The 19,442-nt window shown below is 46.7% G+C and overlaps 1 protein-coding gene across 1 annotated transcript in view; it reads left to right on the top strand.

The window, feature by feature from the left end:
• Nucleotides 1-219: 219 nt before the first annotated feature.
• Nucleotides 220-19,442, top strand: part of TSHZ3 (teashirt zinc finger homeobox 3) — a 69,472-nt gene continuing 50,249 nt past the window's right edge. Inside the window, exon 1 of the mRNA XM_040253955.1 lies at nt 220-268. Coding sequence (XP_040109889.1) covers nt 229-268 — 40 coding nt within the window. The 5' untranslated portion in view covers nt 220-228. The remainder of the gene's footprint in view (nt 269-19,442) is intronic.

Raw genomic sequence — 19,442 nt, forward strand, 5'->3', positions numbered from 1 at the left:
TCCTTCTTCCCTCCGCACGTTCGGGGATCGCGGCGGAGCGCGGAGCGGGGGGGACGCGGAGAGCCGGGGCGCAGCAGCATCCTGCGGGCGGCCGCTCTCCGGGGGGGAGGCTGAGAGCCGGCCCGCCTCGCCCCCCCGCGGGCCCGCCGCCCCTCCCTCCCTCCCTCTCAGCCCGGCAGCGGCGGCGGCGGCGGCGGCGGCGGCAGTGGCAGTCGCCGGAGGAGCATCATGCCGAGGAGGAAGCAGCAGGCGCCCCGGCGCGCAGCAGGTACGAGCCGCTTCCCCTTCCTCCTCTTCTCCGCCTCCTCTTCCTCTCCTCGCCCCGCGTCTCCAGCCGGCGGCGACCCCGCTCCTTGCCCCGCTCCTCGCCCCTCTCGCTCTGGCCACGCAGAGTAACTCCGGGGCGCCGGGCTTTCTCACCGCTCTCCTGTCTGGTGCGTGCGCCCGCCTCGCGGACCGGCGCCCCCCGGACGCCCCGCTGCGCTCTGCCGCCGCCCCCCTGCCCCCCTTCCCGCTCGCACCCACTTCGGGAACCGCGCTCGCCCGCGGCGAACTGAGCGAGGCTGAGTCCCTGCCTCCTCTGCTCCCCGCCTGGCCGCCGAGGGGGTGGGAAGGAGCCCTCTTCTGTCTCTTTCTGTGGGGGGCGGGCGGGGTCACCTGAGTTCCCCGGGACACCTTCTGTGTCCTCCCGCGGCCGGCCGGCGGGGGACTGCCCGGTGTCTGCCGAGCGAAAGAGAGCGAACGACTGAGCGAGCGGGTCCCTTTGGCCACCTTACTGCTAATCCGATTGATTCTTCATTTATTGGGCCCAAACCGGGCACAGCGGTGGAAACCAGAGCGCACAGGGTCTGGGTATTGTCAGATGACTGTCAAGTCGCTGTTAGATGCTGGCGTTCTCTTTACCCTGGTTTGTTTTCGCTCACCCCCACCTTCTCCTTCTACTGCTTCTCCCACCCTCATTTCCTCCTGGCACTTAGTTCTGGGACGTATCTGAATACTTTCTTCGCCGCCCCCCACCCCCCACCCCGCTCCTTTTTTTTTTTCTTTTTTCTTTTTTTTTCCAGGAGTGTCAACTCCTGTTAAGACTGAGACGATTTTTTTGTTTTCTTTTCTGGAAAAAGCATCATTGAAAGCAAAACAAAACCCACACACATAACATTATTTTGCAATAATGTCAGTTGGGGGCATGTTGCTTGGAAGAAGGGTTTCTGGCCCTTTGCCACCCTTGATTTGATGACTGATTGATCGCCCGTCATGCTGCTGCCTTTGATCTATTCATTCCCAATAAACATCAATAAATCACTCGAAATGGTGAGGCCAAGTTCTGTGACGTCACTCGGGCCCTGTCAGTGCAACTTCTGGGATTTGGGACGGACTGCTGAGAGGACCACATATGGACGGGATGTATTTTGATATGAGTAACACTCAGATGTGCAGAGGTTCAGATGCTGCCTGAAGGGGAGGGTTAAGTGGAGGTTCATTTCTTTTTTTCTTCTCTTCCTTTCTTTTCTGTTCTTTTTGTGGAAGAAGGGAGGACTGGGAGAAGGGTCAGGGCTTTGCCTGGCGCCCTTCTTGGATGAAGGCACTGTAACCATGCCACCGGTGAATGCCTGTAGTAGCAGTGGGGATGATGGTAATGGTCACTTCCATGGCTTCATCGGGCATTGCCAGTGGAGCTCACACGCTGGCTGCACTCTGAACTTGAGTCTTCTCACACAGGGTCACAGAGAGAACGCTGTTCTTTCTTCTCCCAGAAATGTACTGTCCTGTTAGTGTCCTAAGGAAATTGTAGAAGAAAACAGACTTGGTTTGGGGCATATGTTGCCGATTTTGCTGTCTGTCCTCAGAGTTACCTAAATTTAGAAAGTTTGAAAATCACAGTCGTGGTTGTAGGGAGGGTGCCACCTCTCAAGTCACCTTCTGGCTGGTGCTTTTTTGCCCATCCCATCTTCTACTTTAAATTCCAAGCTCAAGCAATGAGCTTATCTACTCAAAATAAACTCTCAAAGTTTGGAGGACTCCTTTACAAAGTTGGACAGTAGGAGTGTCTTGGGCTGCTTCCAGTCTTTGAAATTTTTTTTTCCTTTCCTTTTTGGATGCACATTTGAAGGTATCTCTCTGCCTCAATCAAATGAACCATATGTGATTACATCTTTACATTTGGTTTAGAGCCCTCTCCGCCGTTGCTTCATCTTTCTCTTCCACCTTGCCAATCTGAGACTCTTATTTGATAACTTTCTGCTAAAAATATTAGAGGAGGAGGAGGAAATATGCTGTTGGTTTTATTTTTTTTAAAAGCAACCTGTTCACTAACCTTTTTGCACCTTTAAAAAATGCCAGCCAGGAAATCTCAGGTCAGTTAAGAAATGTTCATTATATAAAAACTTGACTGCACGACTAATAGGAGCTGGAAGAATGGTTTTGCTCTATCAAAATGACCCGTCAAAACGACTTTGTTTCATATTTGATTTAATTGTCTCTCTCCTGACAGGCACATTCATCAATAGCTTAATGGTCAATCAGAAGTTGGCAGCGTGAGTGCTTTTTTTCTTTCCCATACCCTGGTTTTGGATTTACTTTATCAGAATGCCTCTGCCTAATGGACGTGTGGAGGAGGGGGTGGGGAATGTCTGAAGGGCTACTTATTTAAGGAGAGTGGAGGAATAAAAAAAAAAAACCTTCCACATCCAGGCTGGTGATAAGTATGCACAGGCCAGTATGTGTGCTGTGTGAGTTTGTTTGTTTATTTGTTTGGATGGGCAAAAAAACTTCCCATTTTTCTTTTTTTTTTTTCCTCCTTTTTCAGTTCTCACAGCTGCAAGTTATAAGGTTCATGCCTGCTTTTGTGGCATACTGGGAGTGATGACAAATTGATTGCTTTGTACTGATAGAGAAAGAGAGTGGGAAAAAGAAAGATGTCTGCTGATTGGTAACTGGAAATCCAGTCCCAGCAACCTTGAGAAGACTCAAGAATTTTTTTCTCCCCCTCCAAACTGAAAGGTCCGCTCAGCCATAAAAAAAGAAAAGTTGTTTTGCCAGCTTCATTAGTGTTCACCTAATTAGCTGTAAACCTGATGGATTCCTGACAGCTTTAATGATTGGAGATGACAAGCTCGACGCAGTGTCATCCCGCAGAATTAGGTTTGCAGCTAGTTTGATGTAATCAAGTTGATATTACACAGTCCTGGCTGCCTTTAGTTGTGCATTAACTCAATTTTCTGCTGCAGGTGACAAATGGGCTTTGGTACCTGGATAATCATGTCATAGGAATTAAGGCCCTTTTAATGGTCTGGGGTAGAATAACAACCACAAAGGGCTGGGAGCTGGGGAGAGTGTGCCGACATAGCACACAGGTGTACACAGTTTTTACATCTAGGCCAAATGTAGTGCTGCTCTCCAGAAGGCCAAGGCAGGCTCCAAGAATCCCTGAAAAGACGTATTTCTGCACTTCAGGATTTTCTCTTTTTGATAGAAATTATGCATGGCTGAGTGTCTTTTCTCAAAGGGAAGAGAGAAATTTCTTCACCTGCCAAGGAGAAACCTGGGCAGGAGTTTCCTTTCTCCAGGCATGTAATTTCAAAGGGCTATACATTTGTGCTGGACAAATGTCGTTACCCGTAGAAGCTCAGAGAGCAGCAGGGTGACAAAGGCCAGTGTCCTTCAGGTAAAACGACCATTTCCTCTCTCTCCTATGTGTAGTGTTTGTTTTTCAGTAAGTATGTTTTTTGAAAATGGCAGAAAATAAGTTCAAGCAGTACTTAATAGCAGATCACGTTTTATTCTTTCCTGTTCATTCTCTGGAAGGAAGTGTAAAATCTTAATAAGCCCTTGCCTAAACTCCTCCTGCCCCTGGCCAAAAAAAAGAAAAAGAAAAGGAAGGAAAATCCAACAAACAACAACTTGTCATTGACCTTTTTGAGTCTTATTTGGTGAAAGAGAAAAACCGTCCATGGAGTTGTTAGGCAGTTGTATTGCAAAGATAAACCTTCAGGCGTCTTGACTTTTGTCAAAGTGGTTTGGACCCCTTAGGACCTGCTGGAGTAATAGATCACTGTAGGTCCCCAAGGAATAGGTTGAGCTTGTGGTGGCAAGGCCTGGGGGTTTTATTTGTGGGTAGACATGGACGAGCTAGAAGTCGGCACACGTGGCGAGGGCCACGTACCACCATCCTAACCTTCCTAAGTCTCGTCCACGTATCAGGCAGCTCCGGAGAGGAGCTTTTCCCTCTTGGAAGCACATGGATCATTCAGGAAGGCATTTCGGCCTCAGCTTTGGGAATTCATTTGCTCTCAAAAGCCTGCCACCCATCTCCCCTTTGGACAGACATTCTACCCGGTAGCAAGGTGGCAAAATGACTGTTTTTGGTCACTCTGTGATTCTTCCTTCCCCCTTTTCCTACAAAACGAAAGGAACAATGTAAATTTTAAAAAAGAGAAACTGAGAAGCTGAAGGAGAGAAACAAAGAGGGCAGGAGCCAAGGCCATTCCCCTGGACGTCCGCGTAGGGGAGAGAAGCTTCCAGAATTGGCTGCTGTGCCCCCATTATCTTGACAACTGTCAGTTAGAGCTTCAGTGCTCTCCAGGGCCACCCTTGATTGTGAGCGGTTGATGTTGTCATTTTGTTCTCAGTTTTGCCTTGAGCGCGCTCGTAAGCGGGAGCCAGGTAGTCAATAACTGATGTATCAGCAGTTATTCCCCAAATTGCCTCACAAGTCTGCATTTTCCCTCTTTTTTTTTTTTTTTTAACTAAAGATTGTTTTGTAAAGTGATTAGAATGAAAGGTGACTGCTCAGGGCCAGGGGAAATGCGGTGAAACCCAGGTGAGTTCCCAGAATGAAAACCTCTGTTTCTCCGCCCTCCACTTCTGGGATTCTGGAAAGGGAAGGATCACCTTCTGGAGGGCGAAGTGGCATCTTTCCTTTTTCCTGGCATCTGGCAGAGCCAGGCTGGGGCTAGGGCTGCGGATGCAGGCGGGGAAGGAGTGGGGAGAGGATGGGAGTCCTGGTTCGGGTGGGTGCCCCACAGCCATCTTTAATAACAGGAGCAGGCCAGTTATGCCGAGCACAGTTTGTGAGGCTTTCCTGCTGGCCCATTTTTATTCCTGCCTATCACTGGACAAACTATAAAAATAGCTTTAGTCTTGTAGTAAAAAAAAAAAAAGAAGTAGGGTGTGTGTCTACTTTCCCTGTTTGTCTGCAGCCAGCCCAGGTTGGGAGGCCTTTCAGAGAAGCTGGTTTTTAAGACCCCTGTAGCCTCACCCCGCAGCCTGTCTGGGAAACAGGACAGAAAACATAGCGGTGGTATCACGCTGGACCTTCTCAGGTGTTCACTGTGTGTGTGTGTGTGTTCTAGTTATGTTCCAAATTGCGGTTTCTCTGTCAAAAGTTAAAAAATGAAAGGTGAATACAATATATTGTATTTGGTAACAATGATATGGACTGGTACATCGAGACAGATAATGTGCACTTGTAATTAGACTCAATAGACAGGCAGTCATTTTTAAATTCTTTTGACACATGCATAAAATAGTCATATAATAAGATAAGATGACAATTTTATGTTAGGTTGATAAAGTGTCCTGATACATGCATTTAAATGTCTGTAAGCCTTAAAAAAAAAATTCAGACAGATTAATTCTAGTTTCCAGTATTTGCAGTTAGTCATTAAATTAATTTTCAAATCCTACTAAACAATGGTTATGAATATTTTTTTTTCTTTCTTTCTGGAGTCTTATACCTGAATTGTAAGGAATGGATACATAGATTTGGTAGCTTTCTCTAATTTTTCAACATTTGTAAACATTTATGTTAGACATGGGTGTAAAAATTCAGGTTACTGTTTGTGACTAGAAAGATGCTATGCAGTTTTGGAAGCTGAGAAAAAACACCAGTAATAGAACATAATCTTCTTATGACCACTTGCCTGAACAACTGTCATACTCCACATTTAGGAATCTTTATTAGAAAGATTACATAGTGTCCTTGACCAAATATTGAATATTTTATAAGCCCCATTTAAAAAAGAAGACATTTTGAGCACATACACTTGATTTGATCAGCACTTAGATTCTTGGGCTTAATTACTTTCAATTTTGTAAATTATTTTAGTATTTCAACAAGAGTGGCCCAAGAGACATATGGGGCAGGGGGAGCATTTCTCTAAAGGTCATATTACCTGGACTTTTTGACCCTCTCCTTACCTTATTTTCTCAAATGTGCTAAGGTGTGGCTCATGAAAAATAATTTAAATTTGTTTGGGCTTAAATGATAAATTATTAATTCATACTGTCAGGACACATGTTATTAATTATGACTGTTTTCTTCATCCAGAACAGCTGTTGGGGAAACAGTGTAAGTTCAGATTGTCTTCGAGGGGTGGGAGCCAAAGCAAGGAACTTACCAACTCCTTGTCATCATCTTCCTGATTCCCTTGCTTTGGGAGTAAAGGATTGCAGGGGGTGGAGTGAATGGGGAGAGAGAAGCTACTAATTCTGGGCCAAGATGGGTACTAGCAAATGCTCATTCGTGTACCTTTTTAGGGAGCAAGCCTAACTGCCAATGCTCTGAGTCCAGGTGGGATTCTCGGTGGTACCTGCTGCCTTCCCCAGTCTGGTTTCCATTCCACCAGTGTCTCTTCTTTTCATCTTTCTGTTGGGTAGACCAGAAGGTCAGGTTTGCAAGTTTATAGTAGCAGAAAGCAAACTCTTCTGAAAGCCTGTTTGTTCCCCAAACTGGAACCCATCCCTTGGAGAGTAAAGGGCTGTTTGGTAATATACATGAAATGACTCCAATTCATTTACTTTTGATTTTCTATCCCCATCATTAAATCTAGTCCTATGTATTCAGTTTCCTCTGAGTTCTTTGAGAAATGCATGTTGCATAAAATAGGCAATTTTTAATGAACAATTTAATGTAAATGGGTTTTGAATTTAAATTAATATTAATGAAGCCTTGAGTGAATTTATTTTGCATACGTAAAGACTTGTAAGTCTTTCACCCATGTGCTTTCTCCTTTATGTAGTAACATTGGTTGGGTGGATTAACCAGCACCTTTTAAAGATTTATACTTAAAAAATGAAATTGGTTTTACATGTCCAATAGCACCAACATATTATTAGGCAAAAGCGTTACTTAATTTAAAGAAAATATACCTCATTTTCCAATTAAAACTCTTCCTCTCCATCGTCCTGAAAGCTGCTGTTGGTTTGGCATTGCTGCCGGGGAAAATACACACCAACAATAGTTAGTTACTACAATCAAGATGTTTTCTTTTCTTGCCTTACCTCTAATGCATTATGTATCCCAGGATGATGGGAAGTTCTGTAATTAATTCTGTTAGATGTAATTGCTATAATCACTTTGATGTTACACATAATAAAGGTAATATGGTAAGCACATAAAAAATATAAACACCTTATTGTAACACTCCTGCTAAAATTCCTTCTCATCAAGTCTGGTTTATAGACAAGTGTTCTCAACTCTTTTTGGTCATAGGTGACAATTTATCTGAGATGTGTTCATTGATATTCCAAAGGAAAGGCAATGATTGGAGAGGATGGGCCTTGGCTTGAAGGGGTCTCCAGGCTGATTGCCTAGGAATCTTAATTCCCCTTGCCTTAAAGATGTGGCTGATGAAGACAAGGTGACCGTGAACTTCTGGAGAGGTGAGAGGTAAACACTTAGGAGGGCCTATGGAATGAAGTAGGAGACCTAGGAATGGAAGAAGAGCTCCGAGAAGAGTGATAGTAGAGATTTCAGATCAGAGCAGATGTTGTTCTATAGCTTTTCTTATCCTCATGGTGTAGGATTATGGGAAGTGCCATGCTTGTGTGTGTGAGAGAGAGAGACAGAGAATATAGGAGCATGTGCTTATGGGTAACAAGAAAAAGCCACCTTTCTGTAACAGTGCAATCAGGGAAATTAGCACAGAATACATGCTTTATTATTATTACTACTGCTACTGTTATACACCTTTCACGGGGCATCTCAGGACTGTGCCTGACTGTTGCACATCCCACCACAGAGTTGGCCAGCGTTGCCTGTTGGACCGAAACACGTGATCTTTTGACATTTCCACTTCCCCCCACCCCCCACCCCACCCCCGACACACACACATATCCGTGCACCTACCCTGGATCAAGCCACCATAGGACCTAAGTTTGCCTGAGACCCTGAGCACACAATTCTTGTGGAATGTTTCCAAACACGAGCAAATTGTTCTTGCAGGAGGTGGAGGATGTGGTGGGAGAGGAACCCTGTTATTTAATGTTCCCCCTGTGGATAACCTGGAGTCACCCTAGCAGGGACATTTGACCCCATCGTCAGCTGCGCTCTGTCCTGTGTGCTACAAAGGTCAAGAGGTGTCCTGCCCCCATGTTGGCCTGACGGCCTGAATGTGAATTCTCTGCATTTATATTTTGTTTTTCGGTGTGTTGTAAGAGACTGAGTCTGTAAATCAGCATACGCAGAAATAAAATAAGCCAGAATGGATGTGTGAGAAGCGGATCCTTTTCTTCTCTGGAGGAAAAGAAAGGTGTTTGCGGACAGCGCTGAGATTCAGTGACAGCAGTGGTTCCCTAGCCTGTGCCCGAGGCCTGGGGAGCAGGTCTGGCCCTGGCTTTCTCAGGCCGGCTGGCTGCAGACCAGGCAGGGAAGTGGGGGTGCTGCCGAAGGCCGCCGGACAGGGCCTGTCTCCTGGGCATTGGGCCTAGCATCCCGGCCTGCCAAGGTGAGCAGGGGCCGAGGACAGGGTCTGGGGTCCTGGCATGGACCTGGGCTGCAGTGGGCCAGCCATCAGCTCTCCTGCGGTGACTCCCAGCTGGTTTTGATGGCGAGGATGATAAAAGGTCTGAGAGCTCCATAGGCCCCTGTAATCAGGGCCAGCGCTGACATCCTTCTCAAGTTTGACAGCTTCTTCCTTTTCTCTCCTCACCGCCAAGCCTTTCTCAACCGAATTTCCCCGCCCTCCCCTCCCTCCCTGCCCGCCGCCCACCCCTTCCCTCCCTCTCCTCCTTTCTGTGTGTGTCTCTCTTGTTTCATGTTCTTGATCAGCCTCAGATGCCGGGAATTATTTTTTTTCGGGCGGGAGGGGGAGTGTTGCTTTAGGTTTGTGGGTTGGGCAGGTGTGAGAGGAAGTCTGTGTGTTTTTTTTTTTTTTTTTTTTGTACTGTAGGCCTGTTGCTAATTAATGTTCCTCCATAAGATTCTGTCGGAGTTGAGTAATGTTTTTGATCTTTATGCCTGATAACTGCATACTTAATGAGATTTCAAAGCTGTGAGTGCAGCTCCCTACAATTATTGACAGATGCCTTTTCTTTGCCATTGGGTTCAGCTTCATAAATCCTCTTGCCGTAATGAGGTTCAGCAGTGCCACCCTGGCAGTGAGCTAATGAAAGGGGGGAGGGCGAAGCGGCTCTGGGCTGTCTGACACATTTTTTTCCTTTAAAATTTACTATGCAGATGTCAGGCTGCGGACGATTACTTCAAACATGCTAATTTTTATCTTGCTTTTGTGTCAGCCCTTTGCCATGAAAAAATAAATAAATAAAAGGACTAACCTTACTCTGCTTCATTTCTTTTCCTTTTTTTTCCCCAAAGTCACATTTTTTAATAACCCGTGGTGTGTGACTGCTGGGGACTTTGACACGCGCGTGGCCTTTTGCAGGTATCCAGTGGCAGAACCGTTTTTTTTTTTTTTCTTCCCTTGCCATCGGAAGGGCAGGGGGAGGATAAAGTGTGATTTCCCCAGGCCTCCCATCAGCCTGCCCTAAGTATGCACTTGAAACGTCGGAGAATTCATTTCAGAGTTCTGAAACTAGATCCCGGTGAAGAGCTGCGCCATGCCAAAGAGTCGATTTCCTTTTCAGCGGAGTCATACATCACTGACCCACCCTTCCCTCCTGACAGAATGACATATGTCATTTATCATATGGGCCCCAGCCAGACACCGGGGAGGGGAGGGAAGCCTGGTCCGTGTGATGCAGCCTCCTCGTCCTCCCACTGTACGCAGTACCGCTGGCTTGCAGAGAGAGCACTGCTGATTTGGTGAAGGGAGAGGGAGGAGACGCAGGGGTGAGGGGAGGGGAACCTGCTTCATATGGATGGCTGGGTGTGTGGCGTGGCGGGCACGAGATTGGCAGAGGCACCGCCGAGGTTATGTTCTTTAATATTATCTGCTAAACCACACTGCTCAGCCTCTGAGGCTCTTCTGACTCCCTTCACCCCCGCATTCCTTTTCTCTCTCCCCCCCCCCCCCCTTTAGTAGTCAAGGGGAAAAAAAAAAAAAAGAGCAAGCAGAGCTGACAGGTATCATTCAGCCGCCCTGGCTTGTGAGAGGTGGTATAAATGAATCTCAGGGCTCCTGGCTTCACATGATTCAAACATGCGTTATTGAAGATGGATGTTCCTTAAAAAAAGATTGATGGTGGATGCCGGGCTTAGGGTGCCATTTATCATTTTGAATATTATTTAGACTTGCCGTGTAAACCTGTAACTTGAGAGTTGGACGAGCCGGGGCTGGGTAGGGGCCTGTGTGTGTGTGTTTCCATCGATTGGCCTTGGGTTATCATTGCTGCTGACCAGATGCTGTCCCTCCCATTTACAGTACAGAAGACACCCCCCTCCCATAAAGGAGGGATGGTTTAATTTTGAATAATTTCCAAGGACACTGGGGAAAATGAAGTATCTGTGATTTACACTAACAGGCAACTTCTTTCTCTCTCCCTCTCTCCCTCTCTATTCCCCGACAGAGGCAGTCACGTACGAAACATTAAAATATAAACAGAGCCGTAGTTGCCGAAGCCAGGACCCTTGTCTGATTTTTTTTAGACTCTGTGACATGCTTGGAAAAAAAAAAAATCTGTATCCACAAAGCTTAGCACAATATAACTATTCAAAAAAAAAATTACCGGTTGGCTTGTTTAGCTGTGTGAGAATGAAGAAACATAGACTTCCACGTCCCAGGAATATTTCAGATAAAAAATGATCTAACCCTACCCCTGCTCCCAGCAGCCTCCCGCCTTTTGTATCTGCACTGGGTCACCCTCCGTAGGCCCCCTGCAGACCCCACCCCCCACCCTCGCAGGACTGATGTGGACAGCTGTTTCCAGGCCCAGACAGTTAATCCCTCCTGGTTCTTTTGCACCCTGAGCTCTGCTCCAGGACACCCCCACCTACTGGAAGGACTTAGGGACGCAGGCTGGCTCTCCGGGGCCCCCAGCTGCTGGGAAGCATCAATAACCCAGCCATTCCCCGTCCAGCTTTAGAGGCCTGCTGCCGGCTTCCCTGTGGAAAAAGGGAAACAGAAACTGCTGGCCTTCCTGCTCGACTCCTCCAGTAGGAGAGCCCCGATAGAGCAAATTTAATTGTCAGGCATTCTATTAAATATGTGACTTTATTTGGGTCTGCTAATTAAATTTAGGGCTTCTTGTATGACTTATCGTGTGGACATTAATTTTAAAAAATGATGGGACAGAAAGTTAGACCGGGGTCGTTTTTTATCTAAAGAAATGAGAATCGAGAATTCGTGGAAGGGCTGAATGTTCATATCTTGCTGCTTCTTGGACAAACTTTTCCCTGAGGTGTTAAAAAGCCTGCCTTTCCCGTGAATAGGAAAGAAATGAGAATGTGGTGTATTCACTCACCAACTCCAGGCAACTTTGTGTGTGTGTGTGTCTGTTTATTTTGAAATAACTTTATTAGCAGCCTGACACTGTGCACAGGCTGACTTAGGAGTCACTTTTGGTGTTGTCCAGCTGCTGCCAAAAATCGGGTGGAATCAGATATATAGCCTTTGTTGGTGTCTGGAATCACATCTGACTATAGAAAGATGATATTGTTTCTTGCCGAGACTTCAAGGAAGAAAGCAAAACTTTGATCTTCTGCCCTTGCACTTGGGCAGTGTTGGAGGTAATTGGAATACAAGTGCCAGTTTGCAGGAACAATTGTAAACACCTTTGATGCAAATGGCATCCTCCCATTTTTAGTGATTAGAAAAACTTTGCTATTAAGAGGTGCAAAGTCCGTTTCAGGTGCAATTGGTAAGGAACTGAGTGCACTCACGGGAAGAAACCTTGTTGTGTTTTTTGTTCGCTTTCCTTCTTATCCCCTTTTCTCAGTTTTATGGCTGGAGACATGATTTATTGCAGCCATCCATCTTGGGGGCTCATCCATCACACCCGGGTTGCTAGGAGATTGTGGCAGCAGCTGTTTGCTCTGAATCAGACAGAAAAGTTGTCAATCATCAAAGGCAGGTGAATAGCATTAGAAACACGCTATTGTCAGACGGAATAATTAATCAAAGAGAGAAAAGATAATTAAAAAGATATGACCCTTGCAAGTACTTGCTCTGGGTTGCCTAGAAAAAAAAAGGAAAGAAAGAAAGAAAGAAAAACTGCCTGGTCTTTTCTAGACACTTAAGCAGCTGAGGGCTGATAAAATATGCACTCTGCAGTGCACAGTTTTTAATTAATTGAAAAAGGTTCAACATTCAAAGACGATGCTGGAGAAAAGTCTGATTATGAGCAGAAGTAATATTTATTGTTTGCATGAAGGGCTTGACACACAGTTCTAACTTTCTGTCACAAATCTCTGGCTTCCTTGGCTGGAGGAGTCATGGGCTGGGGTCTTCAGGTAGCCTTCCAGTATCCTTCCTTTAAGCTCCCCTAGTCGCCATGCTGGGCCATTCAGGAGAGCCTCAGACCCGAGAACTGCAGTGGAGGGCAAACTGGACCACAAGCCGCTCCGCAGTTTCAGTGGGTCTAGAACAAATGAATTCCTTAGATCACAAGTTTTTTTTTTTTTTTTAAGTGAAGATGGGAGACTTGCAAAGCATGCCATGAAGTCCACCTTCAGGGTCCACGGAGAGAGAGCGCTGTATCAGTTCACTCACCTGGGAACGTGCTCCAGGTCCCGAAGGGAAACTTGTAATCCATCTTGTGCATCCCTGGGAAGCGCACCAGTGACTCACATCCTGAGTGTTCACCTGGCATCACATTCTGAAAAGATCCCCACTCACAATCCAGAAATAATTTTGGGTGCCCATTTCAGTCGCAAAAATATGCATAGATTAGGAAGTTCATCCTTGCCTTTTCGGAAGCTAAAATATTCTGGAAAAATTGGAAAACGTATTAAAGACTCGATAGAAAGTGGCATATCTGGAGTTGCTTTTCAGTTAAATATGCTGCACGCCCTGAAACAGATCTACTCTTTTATTTTTGGATACTATGCTTGATTTTCACACCATTCTCCTCCCAAAGAATAGCAGGACTTCTAAAATTAGCAGGTGGAAAAAAGGCTTTGAATATTAGAATTCCTGAGAAGGAAGAAAGCCACTTTTTTCTTTTTTTTTTTAAGTTGGGACACCCTTTTCAGGGCACAGCTCATCAGGAAGTCCGGCCCTCGGTGCGCCATGCACGGCAGCACTGGGGAGGCATCGCTGAGCATCCCGTGGCAGTCCCCAGGGGCTGTGTCTTGCTATGTGAGGTCCACCTTCTCCCTTAGTACAATGGGAGCCCGCTAGGGGCGACACAGCCACCACTCTGGCCTTTTGGTGAGAGAGAGAGAGAGAGGTAGATAACTCAGATTAGAAAAATCACCTGCCTGACTCACTGGAGCCCCTCGCAGATGCCTCACCTGGGCATGTGGCTGGAGGAGGGTCTTGTTCAGAACTTGACCTCCCAGAGATGGATGACTTTGAGTTCAAGTTGCTGCTTGGGTCCTTGAGATGGTGTTCTTTTGATGGCCTTCTGAGCCCTCGAGTCAGGCTGGGAGTTTCCTGACCACGTAGTGGTTGTCCCTTGAAGTTCAACATTTTCTTGGGCAGCACCTGCCCTTGACCTGCAAGGGGCTGTGCTGCTGGAGGCCTGGTGATGCCAGCAGATACCTGGCTGGGACTCGGGAGCTTGGTTAGGTAGCTTACGGAGTTCAAGGAGTTACCAGGAGACCTGCCTGGCCTCCATGAGCTCTGGCTATTTGGAGATGGGCAATGGGGGTAGTCCCTCTCATCCCTTGCAGAGAAATTCTTGTAGTTGTCATCTCCCCTTTCCAAATAACTGCTGAGAAAGCACATTGCCTAATGTCAGCCAGAGCAATTCCAAAATGTGGCGGCTCGTCAGGGAAGGGCAAAGGAAGAGTTCGTGCGAGTCATTTATGGTAGATTTATGAATTCACAGATTAAAAATACCAACCTTTAGGGCTGGTGAAGTCAGACAGAAATTTGCTTCCCCTTAAAAAAGGAAAACAAAACCCATGGGGAGAATGGAAAGTCTTCAAGTTTGGAGAAGTTGGTGCACACCAGTTTTTTTCTGGAGCTGCAGCTGGGATCTAATGTCCTCTTGGGTAACCGCCCCCTGCCCCACCAGCATCTGTTTAAACGATGCACAAAATAAAAGAGAGACAGAGAGAAGAGGCCCAAGGAAGGGTGCATTGCTTACTCCTTAGAGGTTTTCATTTTGTGAGTGTCTGTTTTGACCAGAATTTCAACGTCTCTGTCCCTGGATTATGGTTTCTGTGACAGGGAGGAGGAACGCACACTGTCTCTGGTGTTGCGAGCATGTACCAGGACTGAGCAGCGTGTTCAAAGTCTTTGCGATGGCGAGAAAACCCAGGACTGCACTGACCCCCACGCCAAGCTGATATTTGAGTGTTTCATCTAAGTGATATGCATTTTCCTCCGAGTTTCGTGAGACAAAGTTACCTGGAAGTCATTTTGGATTTTCCCAGCTCAGCTTGCCATAGTCTTAAGGCAGGCTCGGTCCTCACCCTGTGGAAACCTTAGAAAGCCACCCATGGAAATAAAGCCCAAATTACCCAGTGGGACTCCCTGGAGGTAAAGACATTTTGAAACACTTAAAAGACCTCGGAACTGCCTAAGATGCAGTCGTTACTTCTTATCCGCCCAAGGAAGAGCTTTTGAAAGGGGGTGAGGATTCCTATTTGGGAGAGAAGATGGGGTTCCCAGGGGTTTTCCTGTGGTGAAATGTTCCCCTTTCTTGACATTCCGTTTCCTGCCATTGTGTCTGCTCTGGGCCTGGAATGAAATGGCTCTTTCATATATATTAGTTAGTGAAGACCATGCCGGGGTAATCTATGAGATTGCAGTGGTGGTATTTTCTCTTGCTTTCTGTATAAAATAGTAAGCAGCACGAACACTCAGCTACGTGCCTGAGGTTCCTACTGGGATGGTTAGGTGAATAAGTAATAGAACAAACACGGAGTCAGCTGGGCAAAGGAAAATAAATAAAATAACAGCATGTTCTTGGTTCTGAGAGCCGTGCCACATGAGCTTGTTCAGATCAGGTCCTGGAGCTTCAGACTCTCTGATGAAATGGGGGGGGGGCGGGGGGAGAAGGGTATTATTTGGAAACACATGTACTCATTCCTTGTGAAAGAAGTGAAGTATTTAACATTTCTCCAAGGAAAACATCTTTCATTACTTGACGTGTTCTGTGGTAATGATTTTTCAGTTCAACAAACAAGTACTTATTAGCGTTCGTGTGGGAACCTAGATGAGGTGATGGCGGGGCCATTTTTATTGGGAACTCGGCAGCCAGGGTTAAAGGGAGCCTGGCTGGTCACAGGTGGCCCTGGTGCTGGGACCCAGGTCTGCTCCAGACTTCTCAGAGCCCGTGCCTCTGGCCTGTGGGCTCAAGCTGGCAAAAATCAACAAAGTTGTTTCTTTGGTTTTTTGCAAACAGGGCATTTGATTTTTGATGGTATAAACTTGATGATTCCACATGGGTTGGCCTGGAGAGATGGCACGCTCACATGCCAGGAGTTTGGCTGAGGATTTGATGGTTAAATGGATTGTTTTGGTTAAAGATGGTATAAAGGGAGGGGAAGTGGTGAGGTATGTGGGCTCAGGGCAACGGGGGTCAACTTCCCCTCCTGACCTCACCCTCTGCACCTCTCCTTGCTTGAGCAGCTGTGGACTCTGCTGCCCAGGGTTACATCCTCCTGATTCCAGGTGGCCCTGGGGGCAGCTGTTAGGGCTCTTAGCTCTCTTTCTGTGGGTGTGGAGCCTTATCTCTAAGGCTTATCTGTCCCCGGTTCCTAGGGACCCTTGAGCATGACCTTCACCCCTGGTTTATTTTGCCCATCTTTTCTCCTACTAGATAAGAGTGTCATCCAGTCCAGTTGTAATCCTGGCCCACGATGACATTTTCTCTGCTTTACCTGCCATTCATATTTTGGTATCCATGAAATTAGACATAGTATGAGCTGCGGCACTTTTTCATAATCCCAGTAAACATCTTCCTTGAAACTGGAGCCCCCCCACCAAACTGAGAATGAGTATTGATGGGTGATGGCTTTGTGCAGATTTCATTTTTGGTTCAGTTCCCAAATCCAGCTGATAATCTCAGTGTGTCAGCCCCAAATCACATCTGATTACAGGTCATCTGCCCTCATCGCCCCCAAAAGCATGATCTCAGCTTACATCCCAGGAGGACGTTTTTCTCTGCAAGTGAGAATCCTCTCCTGCTCTCAGATGGCACTTACTCGGTGGCTTCCTTCTGCCTTGTCAGTGTGGGGAATGTAGCGGTTAACACTGTTTATACATTCCAGGAGTATTAAGCAGTTAGGTTACTGGAACTGTGGCAGAGCTTGTGGGAGTAGCATTCTGGGCTGTGCCTCTGTCATCAATTACCGAGCATTTCATGAAATTCCAGATGTAATAATAAAGTTTATGATGATTATATTGTCAGGAGGTACAGAGCACACACCTCATTGACAACTGAAGAAACAGGTTGAGCCAGCAGTTAAGACGGTGATGTTAGCACACGCAAAGGGTCTTTCAGGAAACATAATTTGTCCCTCCCGCAAGCAATCATATGCATTTTTGTGAATGGAAGCATGCGTTTTGGAGCCCCAGCTACTGTAGGAAAAGGGAGAGGGTAGGAAGGGGATGCCCTTGGCTGTATGGAGCATGTACAGCCTACCTTGTGGTCGACCCTGGCCCAGAAGGAACTGTGCTGAGGAGGTGGCCTCTGCTGTTGGGGAAGCAGGCATGGCAGAGACTCAGCCACTCTGCCCAGAAAGAGTCTCCCCTCCCATGGAAGTGCAGGGTGCCCGGGTGTGGAAATAGAAAAATGGACGTTCTATTAAAATCAATAGACTGTCCCGGCCTGACCAGATAGCACAGACACTCCAGCAGGTGGCAACTGGTGGACACGCAGTACCAGGACCCTTGGCCTCAGTGAGACAGCACCTGCCTTGCTTCCTGTAACTGTGTGCAGTTTCCTCTCCCTGTGTATCCATGACGTTTCCAGAAAATTCGTCTTTACTAGAGGGTTTCACTTCCCTGTGCTATGGCAGAGCATGCTGAGCAGAGTAGAGCAGCGCTCAGGAAGTTTCCTGGCAGGTCGCAGCCTGGTCCACTGGAAATTAGGATTGCTGTGATCGTTTGGCTGTTAGTATAAAGGCAGATGAATTTTTAAAAAACAATTCACAGCAGACACGAAATATCTGTGACAAAGACAAAAGCGATAAATATAAGCTATTGCATGCTATGAGAGAAAATTAATGCTCTTCTTTTAATTCATCAATGCACCAAAAAAATTGTTCTAGACATGTCCTTCCTTACAGGCATGTTTCCTGTAGTTCTAGTACAGGTGAGCCCATGAAGGCTGGGCATTGCTCTGTGCAAATTTCCTGCAAGAACCCTGCTTCTCGGATGCTTTGGTTTAGTTGAAGAGTCTCTCTAGGGCAGGGATGTGTTGCTGTTTCTTTCATGGAGCCTGGAGAGGGATGCAGGGGCAGAGGGTCTTTTTGGATTGGTTCTCACCTCTGCTCTAGGGTAGAGGGAGATTGCAGGGGGCCCACGTCCACCTGAGTGAACTGGGCAGGCGCTGCCTTTCCCACTAGCGGGCGCCCATCCCTTCATTGTGGGCTCAACCGTGCCGGGGGCAGTGAGGGGGCACACAGATGCTGGGTGTCCCATGCCCTGGGGCACTGACCACCTTCTCTAGACAGTATCCCTGCCAGCAGGAACAACTGGGAAAATATATTTCCGGGAGTCTCCATCTGCATCCAGAATCACGCTCCTGCATGGTCTGCTTCATGACCAAGAGGAGATAGGAGTTCCAGCCTTTTTTTTTTTAAATTTTAATTTTAGATGGAACTTGGCTACTTGTTAAAAAAGCTCATTGATGTTTTGAATCCAAAGGGATGTGGACCACACAGCATGCTAAGTTTGTTTTTTTCTCCCCACTCTCATCACTAGTTAGGGTGGGAGGTGGTGGGAAGGAGAAAATGGAGCTGGGGAAGATAGGTTCGGATGCTACTGAGAAGGGGGCTGGCCTGGGCTGGGACAGGGGGCAGGCCAGGGGGCTATGGCTCACTGGCCTCTCGCTAGTGCCTGCATGGGAGGCATGGGGTGGTCAAGCAGGGCCTCTGCCTGAAGCCCCTGGTTCAGGGTGCTGGCCAGCTTGCCTGGAGCATGCTGGCCCATTAGAGGTTTCCAGAAGACCTGCATATGAGACTGGGTAGGTTTTGAGATCCACTCAGGACAGCTGCTGAGAGATTTTTGTGCAAGTTTTCTTTTTTGCCTCCAAATTTACGACTGTTGTGGAAGGCAGAGCTGTTACACAGAGAAACCAACCTTTCAGTAAGCACAGAGCAGCTTTTATGAATTAAAAAATAAAAAGAAAAAGATCTTGACCCCTTTGAAAGGAAATAAAGGAGGAACCCAGTGTAAGGAAAACATAAAAAGCTGATATTACAGTTTTTGTGATTACTCACATCCTAGGCTGGGGCTTGAGGAAGCCAGTTATAATGGAATTTCATTTTTTTTTTTTTTTCCCTCTTCCTAGTGTGTCTCTGCTTTTTTTTATTTTTTTCTCCATTAGAATGAGGAGTGGTTTGCACTTGGTGTGAAAAAAAAAAATCATTTTTGGCACGTGGTCCTTGTTCTTAGCTGACCGAGGCTGATAGGAGTGAAGCTAGGATTGTGTGCCCATGTAATGATTTCTCCAACTACTGGGGGGCTGTGGAGCCATACTGCAGGGTAGTCCTGCAGCCTTCCCCACCCGAAATGCTCACACCCCCGGGCACTGTCCCCAGGGCTCCCCCCAGACTTCAGTCTTGATGCCAGCCTTTAACTGAGGTAAGCAAACAACCCCAAGACCCCACAGATGTTCACCTTCAGATGTTCAGAGGTAAAAAATCTAAAGCCATCTAGTGGTTAGTTATTATTAGTAGCCAGTTTATGAACACCATTTTTAAAGGATGATTTTATTGCTATTAGTATACAAGTTTCTGGGAGCAGTTCACCAATTTCACTAATGCGAAACGGGGGCTGAGATGGTGACTGAAAACAGATATGTCGTAACTGTGGCTAAATTAAATAAATATTTGTGCAGGTAAACTTTCGTGTGCCCGTTGTGAGGGCTGACCTTCTTCTATTCATTTCTTGCTGTGCTCTGGAAGATGGTAATTTGGTAACATG

The sequence above is a fragment of the Oryx dammah genome, unplaced genomic scaffold (genome assembly GCF_014754425.2).
Source record: "Oryx dammah isolate SB20612 unplaced genomic scaffold, SCBI_Odam_1.1 HiC_scaffold_13, whole genome shotgun sequence".
Lineage (NCBI taxonomy): Eukaryota > Metazoa > Chordata > Mammalia > Artiodactyla > Bovidae > Oryx > Oryx dammah.